Raw genomic sequence first — 21,943 nt, 5'->3', positions numbered from 1 at the left:
GGAGCACATCTTTTTGGCTCAGTTTCAGCTTCTGATACACACTGTTGTGTTTGCCACAATTGACACTAGCATTGTCTGCTGCATATGCAGACATGTTTTTCACCTCTAAGCCAGACATCTCAAGTTTTGCCAGCAGCTGGTTTGTTATGGCTTCTGACGTTTCGTTGCTGTCACTATAAAGATCCAACAGGACATGTTGGATGCCTTCATCAAAGTGAAAATACCTTACCACAATGGGAAAACACTTGTTTGTTGTTTTATTTGAGGCGTCGGTTGCCACGGAAAAGGGTAGGTTGTTTTCTTTTATGTAGTCGGTATGTTCCTGTACCGAATAGTGAGCGATGACGTTCTCGCACAATGCCTTGGCTTTTGTTCGGCCACAGGCCATCCCTTTAGCTGTGGGATAGTCACTGAAAATCTCCCGGTCCACTTTCATGCCGCAGTCTAAACTTCTGTAGGGCTGGTGATGCTTTACAGCAGTGGTTCTCAACCTTTTTTCAGTGATGTACCCCCTGTGAACATTTTTTTAATTCAAGTACCCCCTAATCAGAGCAAAGCATTTTTGGTTGAAAAAAAGAGATAAAGAAGTAAAATACAGCACTATGTCATCAGTTTCTGATTTATTAAATTGTATAACAGTGCAAAATATTGCTCATTTGTAGTGGTCTTTCTTGAACTATTTGGAAAAAAATATATAAAATAACTAAAAACTTGTTGAAAAATAAACAAGTGATTCAATTATAAATAAAGATGTCTACACATAGAAGTAATCATCAACTTAAAGTGCCCTCTTTGGGGATTGTAATAGAGATCCATCTGGATTCAGGAATTTAATTCTAAACATTTCTTCACAAAAAAAGAAATCTTTAACATCAATATTTATGGAACATGTCCACAAAAAATCTAGCTGTCAACACTGAATATTGCATTGTTGCATTTCTTTTCACAGTTCTTTTTGACAGACATTTTAGTGAGGGTCAAACCATGGCATGGGCGAAACTCTGGATTTATGGTAATGAATGGAATAGCCTACTTGATTTGATGTTCAGTTTATGAACTTACATTACATTACATACCCCCAGGGGTACGCGTACCCCCATTTGAGAACCACTGCTTTACAGCATGGTACACCTTGCACAGCTCCGCAGCAGTTATCTTGTCATCCAGGGGCGACGAAACTTCACGAAAAAATGTCCTCATTGAAGAGGTACCTGCCGCACGTTTATTACTTTTATGTTTATCCGTACCCGCATGCCGTTCAATTGCAGCTTTCCCCTGACTACTTACGTCGACATCACATCGACAAAGTGTGCAGAAGCCATGGAATAAGTCTCGACTGCTTTTCGTTATAAATTCGTGCTCTTTTATCCATTCAGAATCAAACGAGGTCTTGCGTTTTGGCATGATGCTAACTTTCTGTCAATGTCATGCCGCAGAAGCACATGAACCCTTGTTTACTTTTTTAACCAATGATAAGCAGATTTGTATCCGACACCGCTCTTAGCCAATCATTTGATATGTTACTGCGTTGGGGCATTTTTTACGGTCTTTGATTGGCTATTGCGCTGCAGCCCAGCAAAGATGAAAAAACTCCGCTCTTCAAGCCTAGTGCCTCAAAAAGGAGGACAAATACGTGTCCGGCTTGATGCTGCGCCGGACGCCGGACAGGGCATTAAAAATCCGGACTGTCCGGCCTAAATCCGGACACCTGGTCACCCTACTTGTAGCTTAGCTTACTACATTTTCCAAGTAGTTTGCCCGTCACTGATTATAAGTCACCTTTAAGAAGAAGTGTTCTGTAAAAAATTAAATATTTAGCAAAAATGTCTTATTGACAAAGGTTTTTGCGGGCCTGCCTTTAGTTTGACACCTGTGACATAGAGTCAATACGTAACTGTATAAATAAAATAGATAATAAAGTTAGTTATTTTGGAAAAAAAAGAAATTTACAGAGTAAACGTGTTTTATATAGTCATTTGGGGCCAAATTATTCCACATTGTCCAGGTTACATATGTTTATCAACTATATGTATATATATTAGTGCTGTCACATAATGGGTTTTTTCATAAATTAGCTTACTCATCGAATTTAGATAAACCTGATTAATCGCAGTAAAATGCTCTACGACTCATGCTTTGGTGTCTCCTCACTCATCTTTGCAATGAAATACAGTATGCATTGACATGATCACAGACTGTATGACAACCCATGCTACCTTTCAGGCAACCATCTGCGGTTAATGTAAAGGAGCACGTGCGCTCCCAAAAATGTGTGGGATTAATCTGGGTTTAGTCATGATTAATGCAAACATTTTTATGTGATTTTTCACATGCATCGATTAACTTCGCCAGCCTTCCATTGCTCGTGATCAATACCTAGTGGACTGTGATTTTAACGTACCGTTACACCCTTATTAGTAAGCCAAATATGTTTGCACACCTGTAGAAAACAAGCCAAAAGCTTGTTTTCCAAAGAATGTAGATGCGTGTGCGAAGAAGGGTGTAAACCAGCGCTCTGATGCGTTCATTTCCTCTGGAGTGAAGCGCAGCACTTATGGTTTGAAGCGATAGCAGGTTCCTAAAACAACTGCATTGTTCGGCCAAGGTCAGTAAATTATGAGTGCTTCTCAAAGGGCTGCCATGTACCTCGGGGCGTGGTTCATGCCATGTGGCACGTCAACAAAAATAAGGGTTTTCAAGAACTCTTAAAAATTCCTTCAGGATGAGGCACTTTTATTTAACATGACACATCCTGGAAAGGGCATTTGGGAATTTGCGGGGCGGTGGGTTTATATCAGGGGGGCTGAATGGGGGAAAACAGAAGCAGGAAAAGGCCTGGCCCCCCTCCTCCACTCTGTTCCCAGGCTCTGCTATGAAACAAGAGCATGTTTAAGGGGAACTCCTGCATCATCCCAGTCCACCTTTTACAACATCATTTTTTATGCTCATAAAGTTAGTTGTCACATGTAAACAAGCAGTTTTGTTTAGATTAAAGGAAAAAAAATCTGAGCGTGGGAACTGCGTATTCATTTATTATATTTAGAGGATATTTGACTATGTGTCACGGGAATGTTCTTCTTCTTGTTAGCTTACTTCCTGTGAAAAGTGTGTTGTGATGAATATCCTACATATACTTATATCATACTGTACTTATGTTTTGTTCCACTCTGATTTGCCCTTGAGCAGTTTTAAGGTGCAATTTGCACATACAGTCGTCCCTCATTTATTACTGTTAACTAGTTCCGTACAAGATCGTGATAAATTAATTTCAGCGAAGTAGGAAAAATTTATTATAAATCGATTATTTTCATAGTTAGAGCATAAAAAAACTGTTTACAACCTTTTAGATACATTTTTAACATAATGAGAGCCCTCTAGAATTAAAGTAACTCCCTTTAGTTGCCTCTACATTTGTATCCAATATAGTAATGCTGGCTGAGGCTAAGCCAATCAGTGGCCACTATACTCAACAGCATGCTCTGATCTCATCTAATGACCAATACTACTGTATTGATCATTTCTAACAGAAGTTTTTATTTATACTTGTCTTCACAATCTGTAATATCTTCCCATATCTTTTACAAAACAAACATAAAGAAAAAAACAGTGAACATTACCACCTCGACATTGACATGATATATCAATACTTATATCTAAAATTATTTAGCCCACTTTTAATGCTTGAAAATACTTAATTTAGGCCAGAAATGTTGGAGAATACGCTTCAAAAAAAGAAAGGCAAATCCGCACCATAGTGGAGTTGCAATATTTGGAGTACAATGTGGCAATGGATGACTGTACGGTAAATACATTTTTTTTAAAGTTACCGGTACTCTATCGTTCCATGGGACCAGATAAAACCCCCTAGTTAGGTTAATAAATTTAAAAATGTACACAAAAAAATTACACAAAAAGTAGATCCCATCCTAGCAGGCACAACATAGTAAAACAAGGTTGAGATCTTGTTGAAGTAGGTCCTGACGTTAAGCAACTCAAACTTAATGTTGGAACAACATGCGCTTTTTGACAACGTTTTATCAATATTGGGTTCTGACGTTGATTTGACCATTGAATTTTGGTCATTTACCAACCAGTATTCTACAACAGAAATACGACGTTGAAACAACATGCTTTTTGACTACGTTTATTCAATGTCAGGTTGAGACGTTGATTTGACCATTGAAATATGATCATTTCCCAACCAACAACGTGGATCCAACATTAAACACCAACAATGTCTCAATTTACAAATACAACTATTTTGCAACAATGTTTAGAAAAAAACATGTATGTACAGTATAATCAACGTTGTATCAATGTCTTGTATGGGATAATTGTTTCTTCTAGTGTAAAAATGAACCACTGCTGATTGGTTCTCATGGGAACAAAAAAGGATAAGCCTGAGTTTTTAAGGACAAGTGTGTAATAGGTGAGTTGTGTCACATACGCATGGCACCTTTCTTTAAAGGGGACCTATGATGATTTTAATCGACATTTTAAACACTTCCCTGTAGTTTAGATAATATGTATTGGATATGCTTTGGTGTAAATTTTGCCTAGATTTTGCTCTACAGTCACATGTATAACTCATTTTTGAGTCTGTCCGCCAGATGTTCGTTTCTGGAGGCGTTCCCAGATTGCAAATGAAACCACCCTCTTGCCTCGCTAAAAGTATCATAAATTATATTTTTTTAAAGTACACCGTTTGAACATATATCTTGAAGTCGTCGCCGCTATTTTTTTTTTTTCAGACACGGTCGAAAATAAACTTCATGAACATTGAATAGATTCACCTGGTCACAACATTAGGTACACATGCATACACCCAGAATGTTTCAGACTGCATTAAAAATATGTTTAGTAGCATTTATTATGCACATGCCAAGATTAGATGAAAATAATACTTTATCCTACCTTTTTATTTTGCTTTCCTCGGAGCCTGAAGCCGAAGGGAAAGAGCTCCTCCCCCTTTATGTCCACCTTGCTGTGACGTAACCACGAAGCCAGACTGCAAAACCCCATGCACGGAGGCATCCAATATGCCAAAATGTGAGAACCCAATGATTTGACGCTTTGACAGTGTTTAACACGATTGCCCAACATTGTAACATTTGTAAGTCAGAAGATACAAAAATCCTCATAAGTCCCCTTCAACTTTAAGTAACATGATGCTGGGGTCCTAACTGCTTTTCTTCGTCTTCACTTGCCGTCTTTACATTTCCTGTTTGAACTAAAAGTCATCAGAAGGCTACAAAAAGCCAAATAAAAAGTTATTAATATGATAGACTTAAATTAGCCTCATCTCACCTAACGCCAGTTCAAACATTAAAGTTGTTTGTGACACGAGAGGCTCTTTTTCCTGCAAATGTTGGTTGAATTCTGAATCATCTGACCAGGGCCGGCCAGTCGCATTATTGATCAAGGCCTGGGGTTTTAAATATTTTATTTTGTTTGAATCCCTTAGTTATAAAAGACAACGTCACAAAAGTTAAGATATAAGACATTTACTGTCAAAGTTTAATAACGAGGTTGTTTGAATCAATTTAGGAATGTGTAACACAACCTACACCCCCATGCAAAACTGCAAAATGGTTCATTCCTCCTGGTAGGGCAAAGCAAACATGGAGGAACATCTCACTGTTCACTAAAAGGGGATCTGCACTTTCTCCCCGTGACTACGTGGGTTCCCTCCGGGTACTCCGGCTTCCTCCCACCTCCAAAGACATGCACCTGGGGATAGGTTAAGTGGCAACACTAAATTGGCCCTAGTGTGTGAATGTTGTCTGTTTATCTGTGTTGGCCTTGCGATGAGGTGGCGACTTGTCCAGGGTGTACAACGCCTTCCGCCCGAACGCAGCTGGGATAGGCTCCAGCACCCTCCGCAACCCCAAGAGGGACAAGCAGTACAAAATGGATGGGTAGATGGATAAATAGTAAATAAATGCAATCAAAAGTTTTTTAGTGTACGTAAACATACTGAGTGTGTGTATTTGGGGCAGTGACATTACATTTAGGGTGGTGTGGGGCCCTTCAGGAGTCTTATAACAATAAATAAGTAATATTAAAAAACAAAATGGGGCCACAAACAAAATCTTTTTAGGGCCACACAAAGCCTGCGCTGAACTTTCCAGGTTCCACTTTGTGTGCCAGGTTCTTGGAGAGTATTAAAGTATGAAATTGAGACATCGGCGGCTTTAACTGCTTGACCCTTAAGTTCTTCCGCACGTCCTCCCTGTCCGACTTTCCCACGTGATTGACGACTTCACACGGCCGGTGTTTATCCCACCGTGGTTCTGGGTTGTGTTGAGCGCCCAGAAGGAAGGAAGGAGAGGAAAAGAAGTCACTCTTTCCGAGCCATTGAGGGAGTCTTTCGGGGGGTAGTCCGCCACATCATGAGAGACGTCTATTGTCCTTACTCCGGTTGCTGCCCGGGTATTATTGGTTGGGAGGGGGGTGGTCGGATTGAGTCAGCGATGTATGGTGAGGGGTTCCACAGGGAGAGTGGGAGAGAAAATTAAAATATCTGCTGTCACGGCAACGAGGAATGCGACAAAGGGGGACTTTGATAAGGACCCAGCACAAGGAAGTGGACATTGCTTCACTGGGGTGATAATACACATAATTGGGCCACTGACATCTTTCTGGGGATTTAATGTAGTATATATGGTAGAAAATGTATCAGATATGTGAATTTCTGTGATTTAGGAATAGAGGTGTGTGTCCAGTGACTTTTGTCAATGTAGGATAATCACTTCATATAATTGATTGTAAATGACATCTAAACTGGCTCACTGCACTGAACAGAACTGTAGTAGCAAACATGAAGTAGGAAGTTGCAACTCCTGTTTGTTACATCCTGCAGATGCACAGATGACGTGTCTAAGTTCCCCGAGAAGGCTGGTCAAAGACGAAGAATTCCATCCTGGATCAGCTTCAGTGTGTTAGTCATGCTATTCATATCTCTCTGAGGTGCAACGACACAACCATCAGTCAACCTCTTTTCCTTTCCTACCATCTTTCCCACTGTGAGCTACTGGGATTCAGGCAGAAGGTTAATGTGAAATATAAGATTGCACGCTGGGGCTTGTTTAGTCTGGGGTCATTTTTGCTGTTTGGAGTTTGTGCTTTCCCAGCGAAGAGTTGTAGTCGAGCGCATATCCCCCATCTTGGTTCAAAAAAGTGCCCTTTAAAGGGGAATTTTGCTCATCTTCCACAATCCTTATGTGAGACAAGAGCACACATTTATTTACCTTTTCTGAGCGTTCTAAAAACTGAAAAACTGCGCGTTTGCGGCGACTGACAATGCAGGTAATAGGATTCATCTATTTCGCCTATAATTTTACCGTAATGTTTACAGTTGTTTTTTTACACAGAATTACTGTAAATTGTGTTATTCTTGTGGTAAAATTCTGACGACTAAGCGGACAGTTTTTTTTTCATCGTAAAATCTTCGGTCAATGTTTTTTACAGTAAATGCGGAAAAAAGGTGCCACTTTTATTTTTACAGTAAAATTCTGGCGATTGAGCGGACAGTTCTTTTTTACCGTAACATCTACCATCGTCGTTTTTTATAGCATTACGGTCAATAGAAAAAACGGTACAACTGTTTTTTTTACAACAAAACTCTGACATCTGAGCTGCCAGTTTTTAACATCAAATTTGTCATAAACTTAATAATAATAATATTGCACAGCATTACTGTAAACCAGGGGTGTCAAACTAATTTTAGATCAGGGGCCACATGGAGAAAAATCTATCTCCCAAGTGGGCCAGACTGGTAAAATCACAGCACAATAACTTAAAAATAAAGACAACTTCAAATTGTTTTCTTTGTTTAAAAATAGAACAAGCACATTCTGAAATTGTACAAATCATAATGTTTTTTTTTTTTTTTTACAATTACCTGTTGCGGTTAACAGTATATACACTTTATTTGTCGTTATTTATATTTTCTGAATAAATTGTGATAATGTTCATCAGTCAACTCATTGGGGTTAATTTTCAATCCATCAAGATAAAAAAATTACAGCACGTCCTTTTCGGACGAATGAAACAACCGGAAATACGTCATGCATTACATTGTATCATATGCATGTTCGAAATAAACTGAAACTGAACTGAACTGAAAAATATATCGTTTTTGAGTTGTTTCGTAACCCAAATATTTAGATATGTATCAAATCGTCCATTACAAAGAGATGTACAAACTTACAGTGTATATATGCTATAGTTTGCCATGGTAAACTATGATATTGTATGGGATTATACCAGGGGTTTCATTCTGGTTTTCATTGAGGGCCACATTGCAGTTCAGGCTGCTCTCAGAGGGCCGCATGTTACAGTGAATATATAAGAATTATAATATGTAATCGCCTCATTATGTCATTACACAATTCTCTATGGATCTTCATTTTTTACATACAAATTGATGGATAACATACTTGCTTTTGTAATCATAAGTGAGGGGGACAAACATACAAAAATGTTAGGAAAATATGTTAATAATACAGAGGCGTTGCAACTTTTTCCAACAAGGGCACACTATAAAGTATGTGGGAACCATTTTGGTTTTGTAAAAAATGCTAAACATACATACATTTAAGGACAGAGCTTAGTGTCAGCTTTGTGTTATAGGTGAGAAGGTCTACTATTAATTATTACACAGGCATATACGAACAGTAAAAATAAATGAAAGAGCAAAAAGACAATGTCATGAGAAAAAGCTGGTATTTTGATACTAATAATTAATAATCTACTTTCACCTAAACACAAAGCTGACCCAAAATGTTATCTTTAAATAAATGTCCTTTTTTTTGTGTGTTTTATTTTTTATTTTTTACCAAATAAATAATCAAAACCCCTACATATTTTGACTTTTCAGTATGCAAGTCTTAGTAGAAGACGTTTGGACACACCTGAGTTGTATTCAATGTTTAGAGATTTCCGCATTACATTACAAATTTTTGCTTTTTTTTTTTGTTTACAATTTTACTATTATTGTTTTATCCAACAATATGACTTTGGACACCCCCGTGTTTATACAATATATTTTTGCATGTTCAGATTGGTCTCAAGTTTAAAAGACATGCAATTGTATGCATCGTATGCAATTTTTCTCTCAAAATTTAAAGAATGAATACATTTAGTAAAAAAAAAAAGATGAAGTGCTTTAATAGTGCACTTTACTTCCAGTCTTTTGCGGGCGACTTAAAACAATGTGGCGGGCCAGAACTGGCACCCGGACCTTGAGTTTGACAACTGTGGATTGTGGGGATGGGTACCTTTGACACATTACCATTTTTAGCTACTTTTGTTTGTGTTTTTGTGTTTGTGATTATAACTTTTCTGTCCAGTTGTTATATCTTGATTGCTTACATTTCTGAGTCTCATTTGCAAGTATTATATGGTAGATTTCGTATGCAGTTGCAATTCCAAGACGTTAGATGGCAGTAGTGTATAAGCTCCGGTGTGTTACCTAGTCAGGGTGTAGTCTTTGCCATTAAGCTGAATCTGGTCTTTTGTTGTGCCCCCGACAACGGGTTTGTACTGTAAGTATTGTAGATATTACACACCAGCTGTTTGATTGTTGTAGTTGTCATTACCAAATTAGGAGGTGTGGAAATCGATTTGTAAAATCATAATGCTAATCAGTAGCATGTCTTAAGCATATCCAATATAAATGATCATCAAGGTAGCGAATTTTGAAATGCGGAGCCTCATTGTACGTTTTAGTGTTTTCTATCAGGCATACTCGCTGTGTTGGCATGGAAAACTGCAATATTACCTAGAGGCAGCCCGACTGAGTCTGCTTGAGTGTTTGTTTGCCCGCCAAGTTTGAACCTGCACATGATGTAATGTGTAACAAAGGTAAAGGTAGAAATATGGTACTGTTTTTATTTTAATTTTACATGACTCAATACCCGGGAATAGCAATGGAATTCGATTGGTGCCTAATAAAAGTACCGAAATGAGTACCTACATTGTATGGGATTATTGTACAATTGATGGCTGAGGCTAAGAAGTAAGGCATTGTTATTGTTGGGTGTGTAGGGAGCAGACAGACAAAGAAGAGGAAGAATGTGTGTCACACTCTTCCTTTCCTTAAACGGTGGAAATGACCCAGCGGGTGAGACGCCCAATTGCTTCAAGTCAGTCATTCGTGTCTCTTTGAAGGAAACACGTCAAGGGTGTCACTTGTTTTGTTGTCTCAGATTCATCCTGTGTGAGCCTCTCCTGCTACCATGTCTCTGTTGGACTTTTATTTTGACCTTTTTAGGTGTGGGGATTTTTCTTTTTTTTAAGTCAACATACATTTAGCTGCTCATACTTTATGATGGATTGCAGGATGTGTGTATTGCTGAAAAGTGGCTGATCAGCTGCAAAGTGTGTTTCAAGTCATGCTGACTGTTAAACATGAAGCTTCACACGCTGCCCTCATCTTGACTGGATTGCTTTTAGCTACTGTGCACCTGACACATGATCATTTAACGCCCGTGAAAGACACTTTAGAAGCTGCTGACATGTACTTCGGTATCAGGGAGGTGTAGCGGATTTTATAGACGAAACAACTTGCACTGAGCCTAGTCTATAAAATCCGCTACACCTCCCTGATACCGAAGTACATGTCAAACTACTTCCTTAGTGTAAATGACCGCCATAACCACAACACCAGGGGGAGCTCCACTAACCACGTTAAACCCAGATTCCGAATTAACAAAGGTCTCAACTCATTCTCTTTCTATGCCACATCAATGTGGAATGCGCTCCCAACAGGTATAAAAGAAAGGGCATCTCTATCCTCCTTCAAAACCGCAATAAAAGTACACCTCCAGGCAGCTACAACCCTAAACTAACACCCTCCCCGGATTGTTAATAATCAAATGTAAACAATCAAATGCAGATACTTTTTCTTATGCCTTCTGATCTCTCTCTCTCTCTCTCTCTCTCTCTCTCTCTCTCTCTCTCTCTCTCTCTCTCTCTGCCCACTACTTGCTGTCCATATCCTACCAAGTCAGACCTACACTGTTCCAATATCCATTTCTCTGTTCTCAATTATTGAAGACTGATGATAACAACCAAACCTCAATCAATCAATCAATCAATGTTTATTTATATAGCCCTAAATCACAAGTGTCTCAAAGGGCTGCACAAGCCACAATGACATCCTCGGTACAAAGCCCACATAAGGGCAAGGAAAAACTCACCCCCCCCCCCCCCCCCCCCCCCCACAAGGAAGAGGGGAGCAGAGGAGAAAAGAAAAAAAACGGCAGATCAACTGGTCTAAAAGGGGGGTCTATTTAAAGGCTAGAGTATACAAATGAGTTTTAAGATGGGACTTAAATGATTCTACTGAGGTAGCATCTCTAATTGTTACCGGGAGGGCATTCCATAGTACTGGAGCCCCAATAGAAAATGCTCTATAGCCCGCAGACTTTTTTTGGGCTATGGGAATCACTAATAAGCCGGAGTTCTTTGAACGCAGATTTCTTGCAGGGACATATGGTACAATACAATCGACAAGATAGGACGGAGCTAGACCGTGTAGTATTTTATACGTAAGTAGTAAAACCTTAAAGTCACATCTTAAGTGCACAGGAAGCCAGTGCAGGTGAGCCAGTATAGGCGTAATATGATCAAACTTTCTTGTTCTTGTCAAAAGTCTAGCAGCTGCATTTTGTACCAATTGTAAACCTAACCCCTCCCGCCCCGCCGCCCCCCTCCACACCCCGGATTGTAAATAATTCAATGTGATTATCTTGTGTGATGACTGTATTATGATGAGAGTATATATCTGATAGTATATATCTGTATCATGAATCAATGGACCCCGACTTAAACAAGTTGAAAAACTTATTCGGGTGTTACCATTTAGTGGTCAATTGTACGGAATATGTACTTCACTGTGCAACCTACTAATAAAAGTCTCAATCAATCAATCAATCTGCAAACCACGTGTAAGCTCTCATTCAGAAATGAGAGGCGATGTCCAGAAAACAAACACAGGAAGCTGACTGGCTTGCTAGACCAGAGAGGAGGGTTTGCTACCATAAAAGGAGCAAGAAGCTCTAGGGCAAAGACAAAAAGCAAAGCGCAAGACCTTTTATAGCTTCTTGCATTGCCTTTTCCTATCCCTTTTGTGTCATTAATAAACAAATGCTGTCAGTCATGTATGCAAGGGGTTAGGAACAGGATTTCCCATGATCATATCTGAGTTGCTATACGCTCCCTGAAAAGACAACACCACTAAGCAGCTTGAATGGCCAGGATGAGGCAGCTTAAGCTGTGGTTCATTGCATTAGGTTCATGCAAATAATAAGAACTAAAAACATTTTAAAAGGGCATAAAGTCGTCCCTTGCCACATTACACTTCAAAGTTTGCAGCTTCACTACAATGCAGAGTTCTCTTATTTAAGCATATTCCACGTATTTCTGGCCTATATTAGGCATTTTCAAGCATACAAACTGCGAATTGTACTAAAAAGATCAATAATACTAACCAAACCAATCAGAAAGCACTGCACTGTTCAGTGTCATGGCCACTGATTGGCTCAGTCTCAGACAGCATCCAGTCCCACTTTTATGAGCATAAATGTTACTATGTGGGCGTTATTTCATTCCGAGAGGGCTCTCATAATGTCAAAACCCCCATACAGAAGGGGTTTTATGCATACAGAAGGGGTTTTTATGCACTAGTTCTGAAAATGATTTCTAATTAATAATTCCTTCATTTGCCACGTTTAAGCCGTAAACCAATTAACAACAATTAATGAGGAATTACTGTAGGATATGATGGTGTCTCATTAGTCATAACACATTATATTTTTTGACTTTTGGGGATTCCACGGTATTATTATTATGTTTTTATGCAAATGTTAACCTGTATTATGGTATTGTCATTTCACATACTGCAATACTGTATGAAGAATAATACTATAGGCGTTTTATATTTTTTACAAAATGTTTTTGTTTTATGCATAACATGTTCCTCATCTGGCATATTCTATGAAATATAGTCAACCCATTCCACTTTGTGCATCCAAACACTGCATATTGTATTGAAGTTACACTCTACAAATCCTTGTTCCTTCTGCCATCTAGCAGTGAAGACAGGTACAGTTCTACCTGTTGCATGTGCTAAAACCTAGCGGCTGCAAGCCTATTATGAAAAATTATATGTATTATTAATATCGTTATTATAGGATTCAGTTATTACTGTAACCGAGGGTTTATAAATGACGCCTATACTGTATAAAACTACAAAATAGCAAACACGGAGGCTCCAGTTTTACACGAGGACCACTTTATTTTTCTTTCTTTCAAAAACTCCGCTCCACTACAACGTGCCATCACTTCCGCTCTTAGCGCCTTCAAAATAAGAGCTCAAGGCATATACTGTATAACAGCGTATAAAAGGAACTTAATATCACAAAGAGGAAAGCCCATAAAAATAGGTTACATATGTTACTCCCCTCCTACAAAAAGAAACGTCCTCGTTTCAACACAATAACAGGATAAGTGCAAAAACAACACAGGCAGTTAAAACACACACAAAAACATGGAGGCTCCAGTTTTACAGGAGGACCACTTTATTTTTCTTTATTTTTTAATTTTTTTAATTTCAATTTTAAACTTTTATTTATAAATTTCAACATTTACAAACAGACAATAAACAATAATCAAAATAAGTACATAAATAGTACAAAAAGAGTACAGAGCAGCACCAGGGGGTTATAAATTCAAAGTAACTAAAATAGCATGCAAAAAATATATATATATAAAAAAACAAAGTGCAAAGCCATAGGCTCACTCAATTTCAGTAAATAACTTAAATTTGGAACACAGCATCATCGTTTTCACAGCTTTTTGGTTGTTCGAGGTAGAGTGTTTTATTTATTTTTCTTTCCTTCAAAACCTCCGCTCCACTACAACGTGGAATCCCTTCCGCTCTTATCGCCTTCAAAATAAGAGCTCAAGGCATATACTGTACAACAGCGTATAACAGGAACTTAACATCACAAAGAGGAAAGCCCATAAAAATAGGTTACATTACCAACAAATGAACGTTTAATAATAATAATAGTAATAAATTGGAGTCTATTTTTTTTAAAACATTGTCTCAGAAAATGTTACAAATCCTAGTAGAAAATAAATACAGGTTAAATACGGGTTCAAACATGTAAATAAATATTTACTCGATGAAAGCGAGAGAGAATAAAGGGCGCATGTGCAGATACACCGGAAGTTGACTGTCCTGACCAACATGGCGACCACCTCAAAAGCAGAAGTGATAGTGAGTGTTTTCTCGGCGATTTTATAACTTGTTATGGTCCAATTCAATATCCCTGCGAAACTAGTAGTGAAAGCAAATATGTAATTGAGGATTATGAGCACAAATGTGAGCGAAGACTTAAGACGAAGCACGTACATGCAACGGAAGTCTGTTTCGTGTTTGAAAGCAAACATCCGGTTCAGTGTGCGTGAGGCTTGTTAGCTCCTAGTTTCAACCTCCTGACGGAAAAATGGCCAAAATAAAATATGTATCTTCCATTTGAAAGGATGACACAAGGAAATGAGTCGGCGCTGGTGTGAAGGAATGTAACCGAGCATGGACTTTGCCGTGAGGACACCTTGAGTGCACATTGCCATGGGGTTGTTAGCTGCTCTTATTTCCACTGTAGGAAAATGCTTGGAGGCTGCCTGCTTAATGTTGGACGTCAATTTCCTCCTCGTTCACACTGTAGTCCGGACATTTCTGACTGTGTTCAAATTTATAACCAACCTGCCTTCACTTTTTGTCAATTCACTGCTGCACCTCGGGAACATGGCTCTCTTCGGCTTCCTGTCCGCAGCAGAGGCGACGTCCCACCTAGCCCACAGCACAGTGACCATGCTGGCCAGCCTGATGCTCTCCCTGGAGGGGCTTCTGGAGAGCATGAAGATGGTGGGCTACCTTCTCATGCATGTGCTGCTCCGCGGCAAGGCGCACCTGTGTCGAGGGCTTTTGTCGCTGCAGGAGGCGTGCGGCATCGCGCTCAGCCTCCTGGTCTACCTGATCAACACTGCAGTCAACTATGCTTTCATCGCCACCCTCAACCTCTACTCGGTTGTGATCTGCGTGTTGCAGACGGTGTCCAGCCCACTGCAGATGGCACTAGAGCTCGCGCCGACCACCATCACTTTCCTACACAGCAGCTTGGTGGGCACGTCGGCATTCCTGTGGTCGCCATGCAAGCTACTGTTGGACTTCCTGGTGTCGCTGGTGCACATTTTCATCAGCATCTTCATACTGAACATCTACGGCCTTTTGCTTGCAATCAGCATTGCTCTGACAACCACCGCCTACCTTAACCCAGAACTCACCAGGCAGGCCTTAGGGCGACTTGTGGCTTATGTCAACGCTTTCTCGGCTATTCACAGACTCCACGCAGTGCTTGTTTTAACGTGGCAGAAGACATCTCGTTCGTTACGTGCCGGCTGGCGACACCTGCACAGAATGTTGTGTTGCCTCCACCTGCTGGAGAGAAGAATCTGGCAGCAGCTGTCTCGTCACAGCAGCCAGCTGGGCACAGCGCTGAGGACGCAGCTGCACAGGGACAACAACAACACGGATAGAGTGCGAGGCGACGGCGATCCCGGCGAGGGGATCAGGCGGGATCCACCTGACGGAAGAGCGGAGGACCATCCCCACCGGGAACAGCTCGCCCCATCGACGTCCAGCACGGAAAGACCTTTAAAAGCGAACAAACATTTCCGTCACTCTTCGTCGGAGAATCTGCTGACACTTCTGAACGAGCAGGAAGACCAGAAGAAATGCGTCATCTGTCAAGACCAAACCAAGACGGTGGTGCTGCTGCCGTGCAGACACCTGTGCTTGTGTCGTCACTGCGCCGACATCATGCTGCTGCAACAGCCCATCTACCAACATTGCCCGTTGTGTCGTCGCATGATTCTCAACATCCTTGAGGTGTACCTCTGAGAGACATTTTACAACCACTCAAAATGTGTCTTTACGCATTTCTCTCTGTTTAGGCCACATCTACCGTACTGGACTTGGGCTGACCTGCGCTCACAATGAGCATTCATGTTTTTGTCCCATCACTTCCACTTCTGTGTATTACCGCAAATTCCCTAATTTTGTGGACCATTTTCAGTCTTATTTCAAGTTGTTTGATTATTTCTTCTGTGAAAGGGTCCACCGGTCAATAATTATTTGTGAGAGGTGTGATTATGTTAAAGTGTAAAAGAATGTAGGCTGAGGTGACTTGACATTTGGATTATTTTCTGTATTTTATTTTGTGTCAGTTAACTACAGTCATTCTACAACTGGGCTACACTGCGCATGTGCATGTGAGAAACGGTGCAACTGGCCTTGTTCGAGTACGTATTTTTTCATCATTCACATCATTGGCAAATCCAATGACCTGGCTGGTACACCTTCTGCAGAGTAATCTTCATGTCAGATGTTACCAAATTGATTCCGACAGAATTAACAAATAGGTCTAATGGTTTAAACAGATTACCGGTACTCACTTTTTGCCTGAGTAAAGTTGCTCAGGAGGAAACAAAATGTGCACAGGAAAGTGAAAATGTTGGAGATTTATCTTGCATAAATGGATTTGTGAAAAGAATACAACATGTATGCTCTGATAGAAGGGGCAGTTTTGGGTGGACTAAAGAAAATGTGCATTTGTCACATTTGTCTGATGGAACAAAGCCGAGGGTCATTTTGCTCAGTTTCTCTATACATTGGAAGATCTTGTAACCTTTGTAACTTTAGGCCTTATTTGCTCACTTCCTGTTATTTGTTTTCCTTGTTTAGGACCCATTACAGTATTCAATGTTAAATATTAGAAAGGACCATACACTATTCCATTTATTTTTCTGGTGTGTTTATTCAGATTACAATTCTCAGAGCGTAACTCTGGAAAGTGCCATCTACTTTTTGACTGTTTTTTTCTATTCTTAGATGACTGCATTTTTTTTATACATCTTGCTTATTTTGTAAGTGAAGCTAAAAAATATTACAATGTGTACAAACTCCCTCTCCTTCTCCTCAGGTATTTCCATTCCTAAGATTGCAGAAATGAAAGAATTGAGACCATGTGACTTGAATGTAGATCCAATGAGATGGTGGTAGCCACACTAATGGTGACTTTTTGTAATAAAGCGCAGCAAATCATGCTTGGTTATGTCATTTAAAAAAATATTGTGGTCCAATATTGAATCGACGACATGAACATCCTTGAATTAACATTTTTCTTAGTTAATCATCAGGAAAATCTAATTGTTGTTTTCAGGTACCATCTGCCTGATGTGTTTTTTCACAACCTATAGAAAAGGATATACAGGATATATGGCTCACACTCTTGGTTTTGGTGAGTACACTTCAAAAAAGCCAGTATGTAATTTAATGGGGGGATGTCACAGTTAGAGAAAACGTACGATAGAAGGTCTACTGAAAAGAGGGCTGTGTTACTTTTTAGCTTTTCAGTCCTGTCCTGTATAAATATTCTTCGCAGTGGTTAGCAACACCTTTCCTACGCTGATCATTAATAGGAAATCTTGAATAAAATAACATTTACTATACTTGTAATAGGGTACTATATAGGTTTATACCTAATATGGTATTTATATATTTATTTAGCCTCCAACAGATAACAAGACATAGGCACTTTTGGTTTCAGGTGCCTCCTTGACCATTATTACAATAGAATATTAACTAGAATGGTAATAAGAGTGAATCAATCCTAACGACTGTTCTGCTGGCAGCGGTCTCCCTTCTTTGCGTTTTAACATCCATCCTAACAGTTACTGTGCTGGCAAACATCTCTGCTTTGTATTTTAACTTCCATCCTAACGACAGTTGTTCTGGCAGAGGTATACTTTTTTGCATCTTAACATCTACCCTGATTGTTGTTGGCAGAGGTCTCCCTTCTTTGCATCTTGACATCCATCCTATCGACTGTTGTGCTGGGAGAGGTTCTCCTCCTTTCCATCTTAATATCCATTTCAATGACTTTTGTTGTATTGACAGTGGTCTCCCTTCTTGGCATCTTATTATCCATCCTAATGACTGTTGTTGTGCTGGCAGATGTCTTCCTTTTTTGCATCTTAATGTTTGTCCTAACAACTGTTGTTGTGTTGGCAGATGTCCACATTCTTTGTATCTTAACATTTGTCATTTTCACCAACAATACTGCTATGTTTCCATTTCCTGACTTAATGGGTTAGTGCACATTAATCAACACTTGAATAAACAGTGTAAATGCGCCGGACTTTGCATAAATGCTCATTTTCAGCCGTAGTCCCAAGGCAGGTTTCTAAAATAACACAGTGAGACACATAAGACTTTAAAACCATGATGAAATAAATAAGAACCAAATAAATAAGACATCCTAAAACAGACAAGACAAGCAGTTGCAATACACAATTACAAGGGGTTTTTCATCCTATAGCGACTGTTGTGTTGGCAGCAGAGGTGTCTCTTCCTTGAATTTGAGTTGTTGATTTTTGCATCACAATCAAGCGAAACCATTATTTTGGGTGTGTGCACTAGGGCTGTGAATCTTTGGGTGTCCCACGATTGGATTCAATATCGATTCTTGAGGTCACGATTAGATTCAAAATCGATTTTTTTTTTTCAATTCAACACGATTCTCGATTCAAAAACGAATTTTTCCAGATTCAAAACGATTCTCTATTCATTCAATACATAGGATTTCATCAGGATCTACCCGTCTGCTGACATGCAAGCAGATTAGTCGATTTTTGTAAAAAGCTTTTATAATTGTAAAGGACAATGTTTTATCAACTGATTGCAATAATGTAAATTTGTTTTAACTATTAAATGATCAAAAATTATGACTTATTTTATCTTTGTGAAAATATTGGACACAGTGTGTTGTCAAGCTTATGAGATGCGATGCAAGTGTAAGCCACTGTGACACTATTGTTCTCTTTTTATGTTTTTTTATAAAAGTCTAATGATAATGTCAATGAGGGATTTTTAATCACTGCTATGTTGAAATTGTAACTAATATTGATACTGTTGTTGATAATATTCATTTTTGTTTCAGTTTGGTTTGTTCTGTGTCGTGTTTGTGTCTCCTCTCAATTGCTCTGTTTATTGCAGTTCTGAGTGTTGCTTGGTCAGGTTTGGTTTTGGAATTGGATTGCATTGTTATGGTATTGCTGTGTATTGTTTTTGACAACACACTGTGTCCAATATTTTCACAAAGATAAAATAAGTCATATTTTTGGTTCATTTAATAGTTAAAACAAATTTACATTATTGAAATCAGTTGATAAAACATTGTCCTTTACAATTATAAAAGCTTTTTACAAAAATCTACTACTCTGCTTGCATGTCAGCAGACTGGGGTAGATCCTGCTGAAATCCTATGTATTGAATGAATAGAGAATCCTTTTGAATCGGGGGAAAAATCGTTTTTGAATCGAGAATCGTGTTGAATTGAAAAAAATAAATAAATCGATTTTTGAATCGTGACCCCAAGAATCGATATTGAATGGAATCGTGGGACACCCAAAGATTCACAGCCCTAATAAATATATATATATATATATATATATATATATATATATATATCCATCCATTCTATACTGCTTGTCCCTTTCACATATATGTATATATACACATTTTAGCGGCGAACAGCTGTCTCGTCAGTAGACGCGCAAGCAGCCAAACCCCACTTAATACAATTGTGTTTTATCTTACAGCACATCCGCACCCCTATTCACCTAGGCAACCCCGGGTAATGTATATAATGTAATGTATATAATGCAGCATTAGTTCGGCCAGTCGGCTTATATGATCACAGCCAATCTATTTACGTTCACGCGCAGGTGTAGTGCGGCGCGCTCCCGTCTCATGTGCTGGTGCGCGAGCCCGGTAATTAGCCAGCTGTGTCAAATTAAGGAGTACCAAAGACGCCAGTGCAGCGCAGAGTGGAAAAAAGTTTAGTTCCTCAAAGAGAACTCAGAATTATGCCGAAAGTGTAAACCAAAACCAAAAGTTGTACGGACAGCCGGTAAGATTGCAATTTATTTCTCTTTGTGGGTGTGACGCACCTGTTGCGTTGGTGAGATGATGGGGGCGTGAGTTGTGTGCATGTAGCATGCTTAGTCGGTGTTTTGTGTAACTGTTGTTTGGTAAGGAAGTGTTGATGTATATTCTGTGCTTGGTCTGATAAATGTTGGAGCAGTTTGCTTCATCAGGAGGGTGAAGTCGCTCAATTTAAAGTGTTGGATTTAACTGTGTTGGATCATTGGCTGCTGGTGAGGGCATAGAAAAAGGGGCGTTTTTCTACCAGTAGACAGCGTTTAAGATTGAGTCTTTCGCTGCTAAATTAATATTAAATTTATATTGGGTATGGATTTTAAATATGTATCTAAAATAGGTGGTTAATTGGTTAGGTATTTATGTATTTGCATATTGGGTTTTCTGCTGCATTTATCTATTGTGTTTCTGGGGTTAAATGTATTTTATATGTATCTTGGTGCATTTACGTTGAGACAATTTATTTAAAATCTGTTTTAACTTAAAGGGAAAAGATGAGTCCATTTTCTTGCACTTGTTTAATGGTTAATAGTTTGATAGCCTAATTAATAATTGTAAATTATGGGATTGATAATTGATTTTCTTTACAGCATGTTAATGTTGTGGTGTTTTGTCCTTTAAGGTTTTTCAGCTAAAAAGACTGCTAAAAAGACTAAAAAGAAAAAAAGAAGCTGTTTTTTCATTTGGAGAAACTGTTGCAAACTATAGGAAAAATAAAAGGAAAGAAATAACAAAGTTCTGGTCTTTTGAGTGGAATCCAGAAGCCACATTCAGCATTGGTACATCCTTTCAAGTGTGTGATAAGCACAGCATAAAAGCAAAACACTTGTGTGTGTATATATATTTACACACACATATATATATATATATATATATATATATATATATATATATATATATATATATATATATATATATATATATATATATATATATATATATATATATATATATATATATATATATATATTGTGTGTGTGTGTGTGTGTGTGTGTGTGTATATATATACAGAGGTGGGTAGTAACGCGCTACATTTACTCCGTTACATCTACTTGAGTAACTTTTGGGATAAATTGTACTTCTAAGAGTAGTTTTAATGCAACATACTTTTACTTTTACTTAAGTATATTTATAGAGAAGGAACGCTACTTTTACTCCGCTACTTTTATCTACATTCAGCTCGCTACTCGCTACTAATTTTTATCGATCTGTTAATGCACGCTTTGTTTGTTTTGGTCTGTCAGACAGACCTTCAAAGTGCCTGCCTTACTGGTGACGTTTCACTTCGTTCCACCAATCAGATGCAGTCACTGGTGACGTTGGACCAATCAAACAGAGCCAGGTGGTCACATGACCTGACTTAAACAAATTGAAAAACTTATCGGGGTGTTACCATTTAGTGGTCAATTGTACGGAATATGTACTGTACTGTGCAATCTAATAATAAAAGTTCCAATCAATCAATCAAAAGTGTGAAGGAAAAAAGATACTTTTTTATTTCAACCGTACATCCTGTCAAAAGCCTAAAGACTGACTGCACAGTTCCTGTCTTCACAATAAAAGTGCCGCTCCATCGCGCCTGCGCTTTCAAAACAAGAGTCTCCGAAAGCCAGCGCAAACAAGCTAGCAAGCTAAGGAGTTTGACGCCAATATATTTCTTGTAAAAAATTTCTTGTATAAAAACGAATATGGAAGCTGTACAAATAAGATGCCAAAAACCCACCACTTTCATGTGGTATTAGACAGAAAGGAGGAACTTTTCTTCTCCTCCATTTGAAAACGTGGATGTTATCATCACTACTGTCTGATTACAATCAACGCAAGTCATCAGAATCAGGTAATACACCAACTTATATTCTAGTCTTC

General features: G+C 38.8%; 1 protein-coding gene and 1 long non-coding RNA gene across 3 annotated transcripts in view; both read left to right on the top strand.

Moving 5' to 3' along the window:
• The first annotated feature begins 14,232 nt into the window (after positions 1-14,232).
• Positions 14,233-17,167, top strand: rnf26 (ring finger protein 26). Its single transcript, XM_061972896.2, has one exon. The coding sequence runs from the start codon at positions 14,645-14,647 to the stop codon at positions 15,974-15,976; it is 1,332 nt and encodes a 443-aa protein (XP_061828880.1). The 5' UTR covers positions 14,233-14,644; the 3' UTR covers positions 15,977-17,167.
• The window catches only part of LOC133614717 (uncharacterized), a 45,854-nt gene continuing 38,147 nt past the window's right edge, over positions 14,237-21,943 (top strand). Inside the window, exon 1 of one of the 2 annotated variants that reach the window (XR_009816615.1) lies at positions 14,237-14,290. This is a non-coding gene — a long non-coding RNA (uncharacterized lncRNA). Of the gene's footprint in view, positions 14,291-19,959; positions 20,049-21,943 lie in introns of those variants that run through there. The other variant, XR_009816614.1, reaches the window with a different exon arrangement.

This window comes from Nerophis lumbriciformis, linkage group LG17, assembly GCF_033978685.3.
Source record: "Nerophis lumbriciformis linkage group LG17, RoL_Nlum_v2.1, whole genome shotgun sequence".
Taxonomy (NCBI): Eukaryota; Metazoa; Chordata; class Actinopteri; order Syngnathiformes; family Syngnathidae; genus Nerophis; species Nerophis lumbriciformis.
The sequence above is the reverse complement of the archived record's forward strand: the minus strand, read 5'-3'. Positions and strand labels throughout refer to the sequence as shown.

Excerpts from the sequence above, each read along its gene's own strand:
- rnf26 (XM_061972896.2), top strand. The coding sequence starts at position 14,645 with ATGGGGTTGTTAGCTGCTCTTATTTCCACTGTAGGAAAATGCTTGGAG.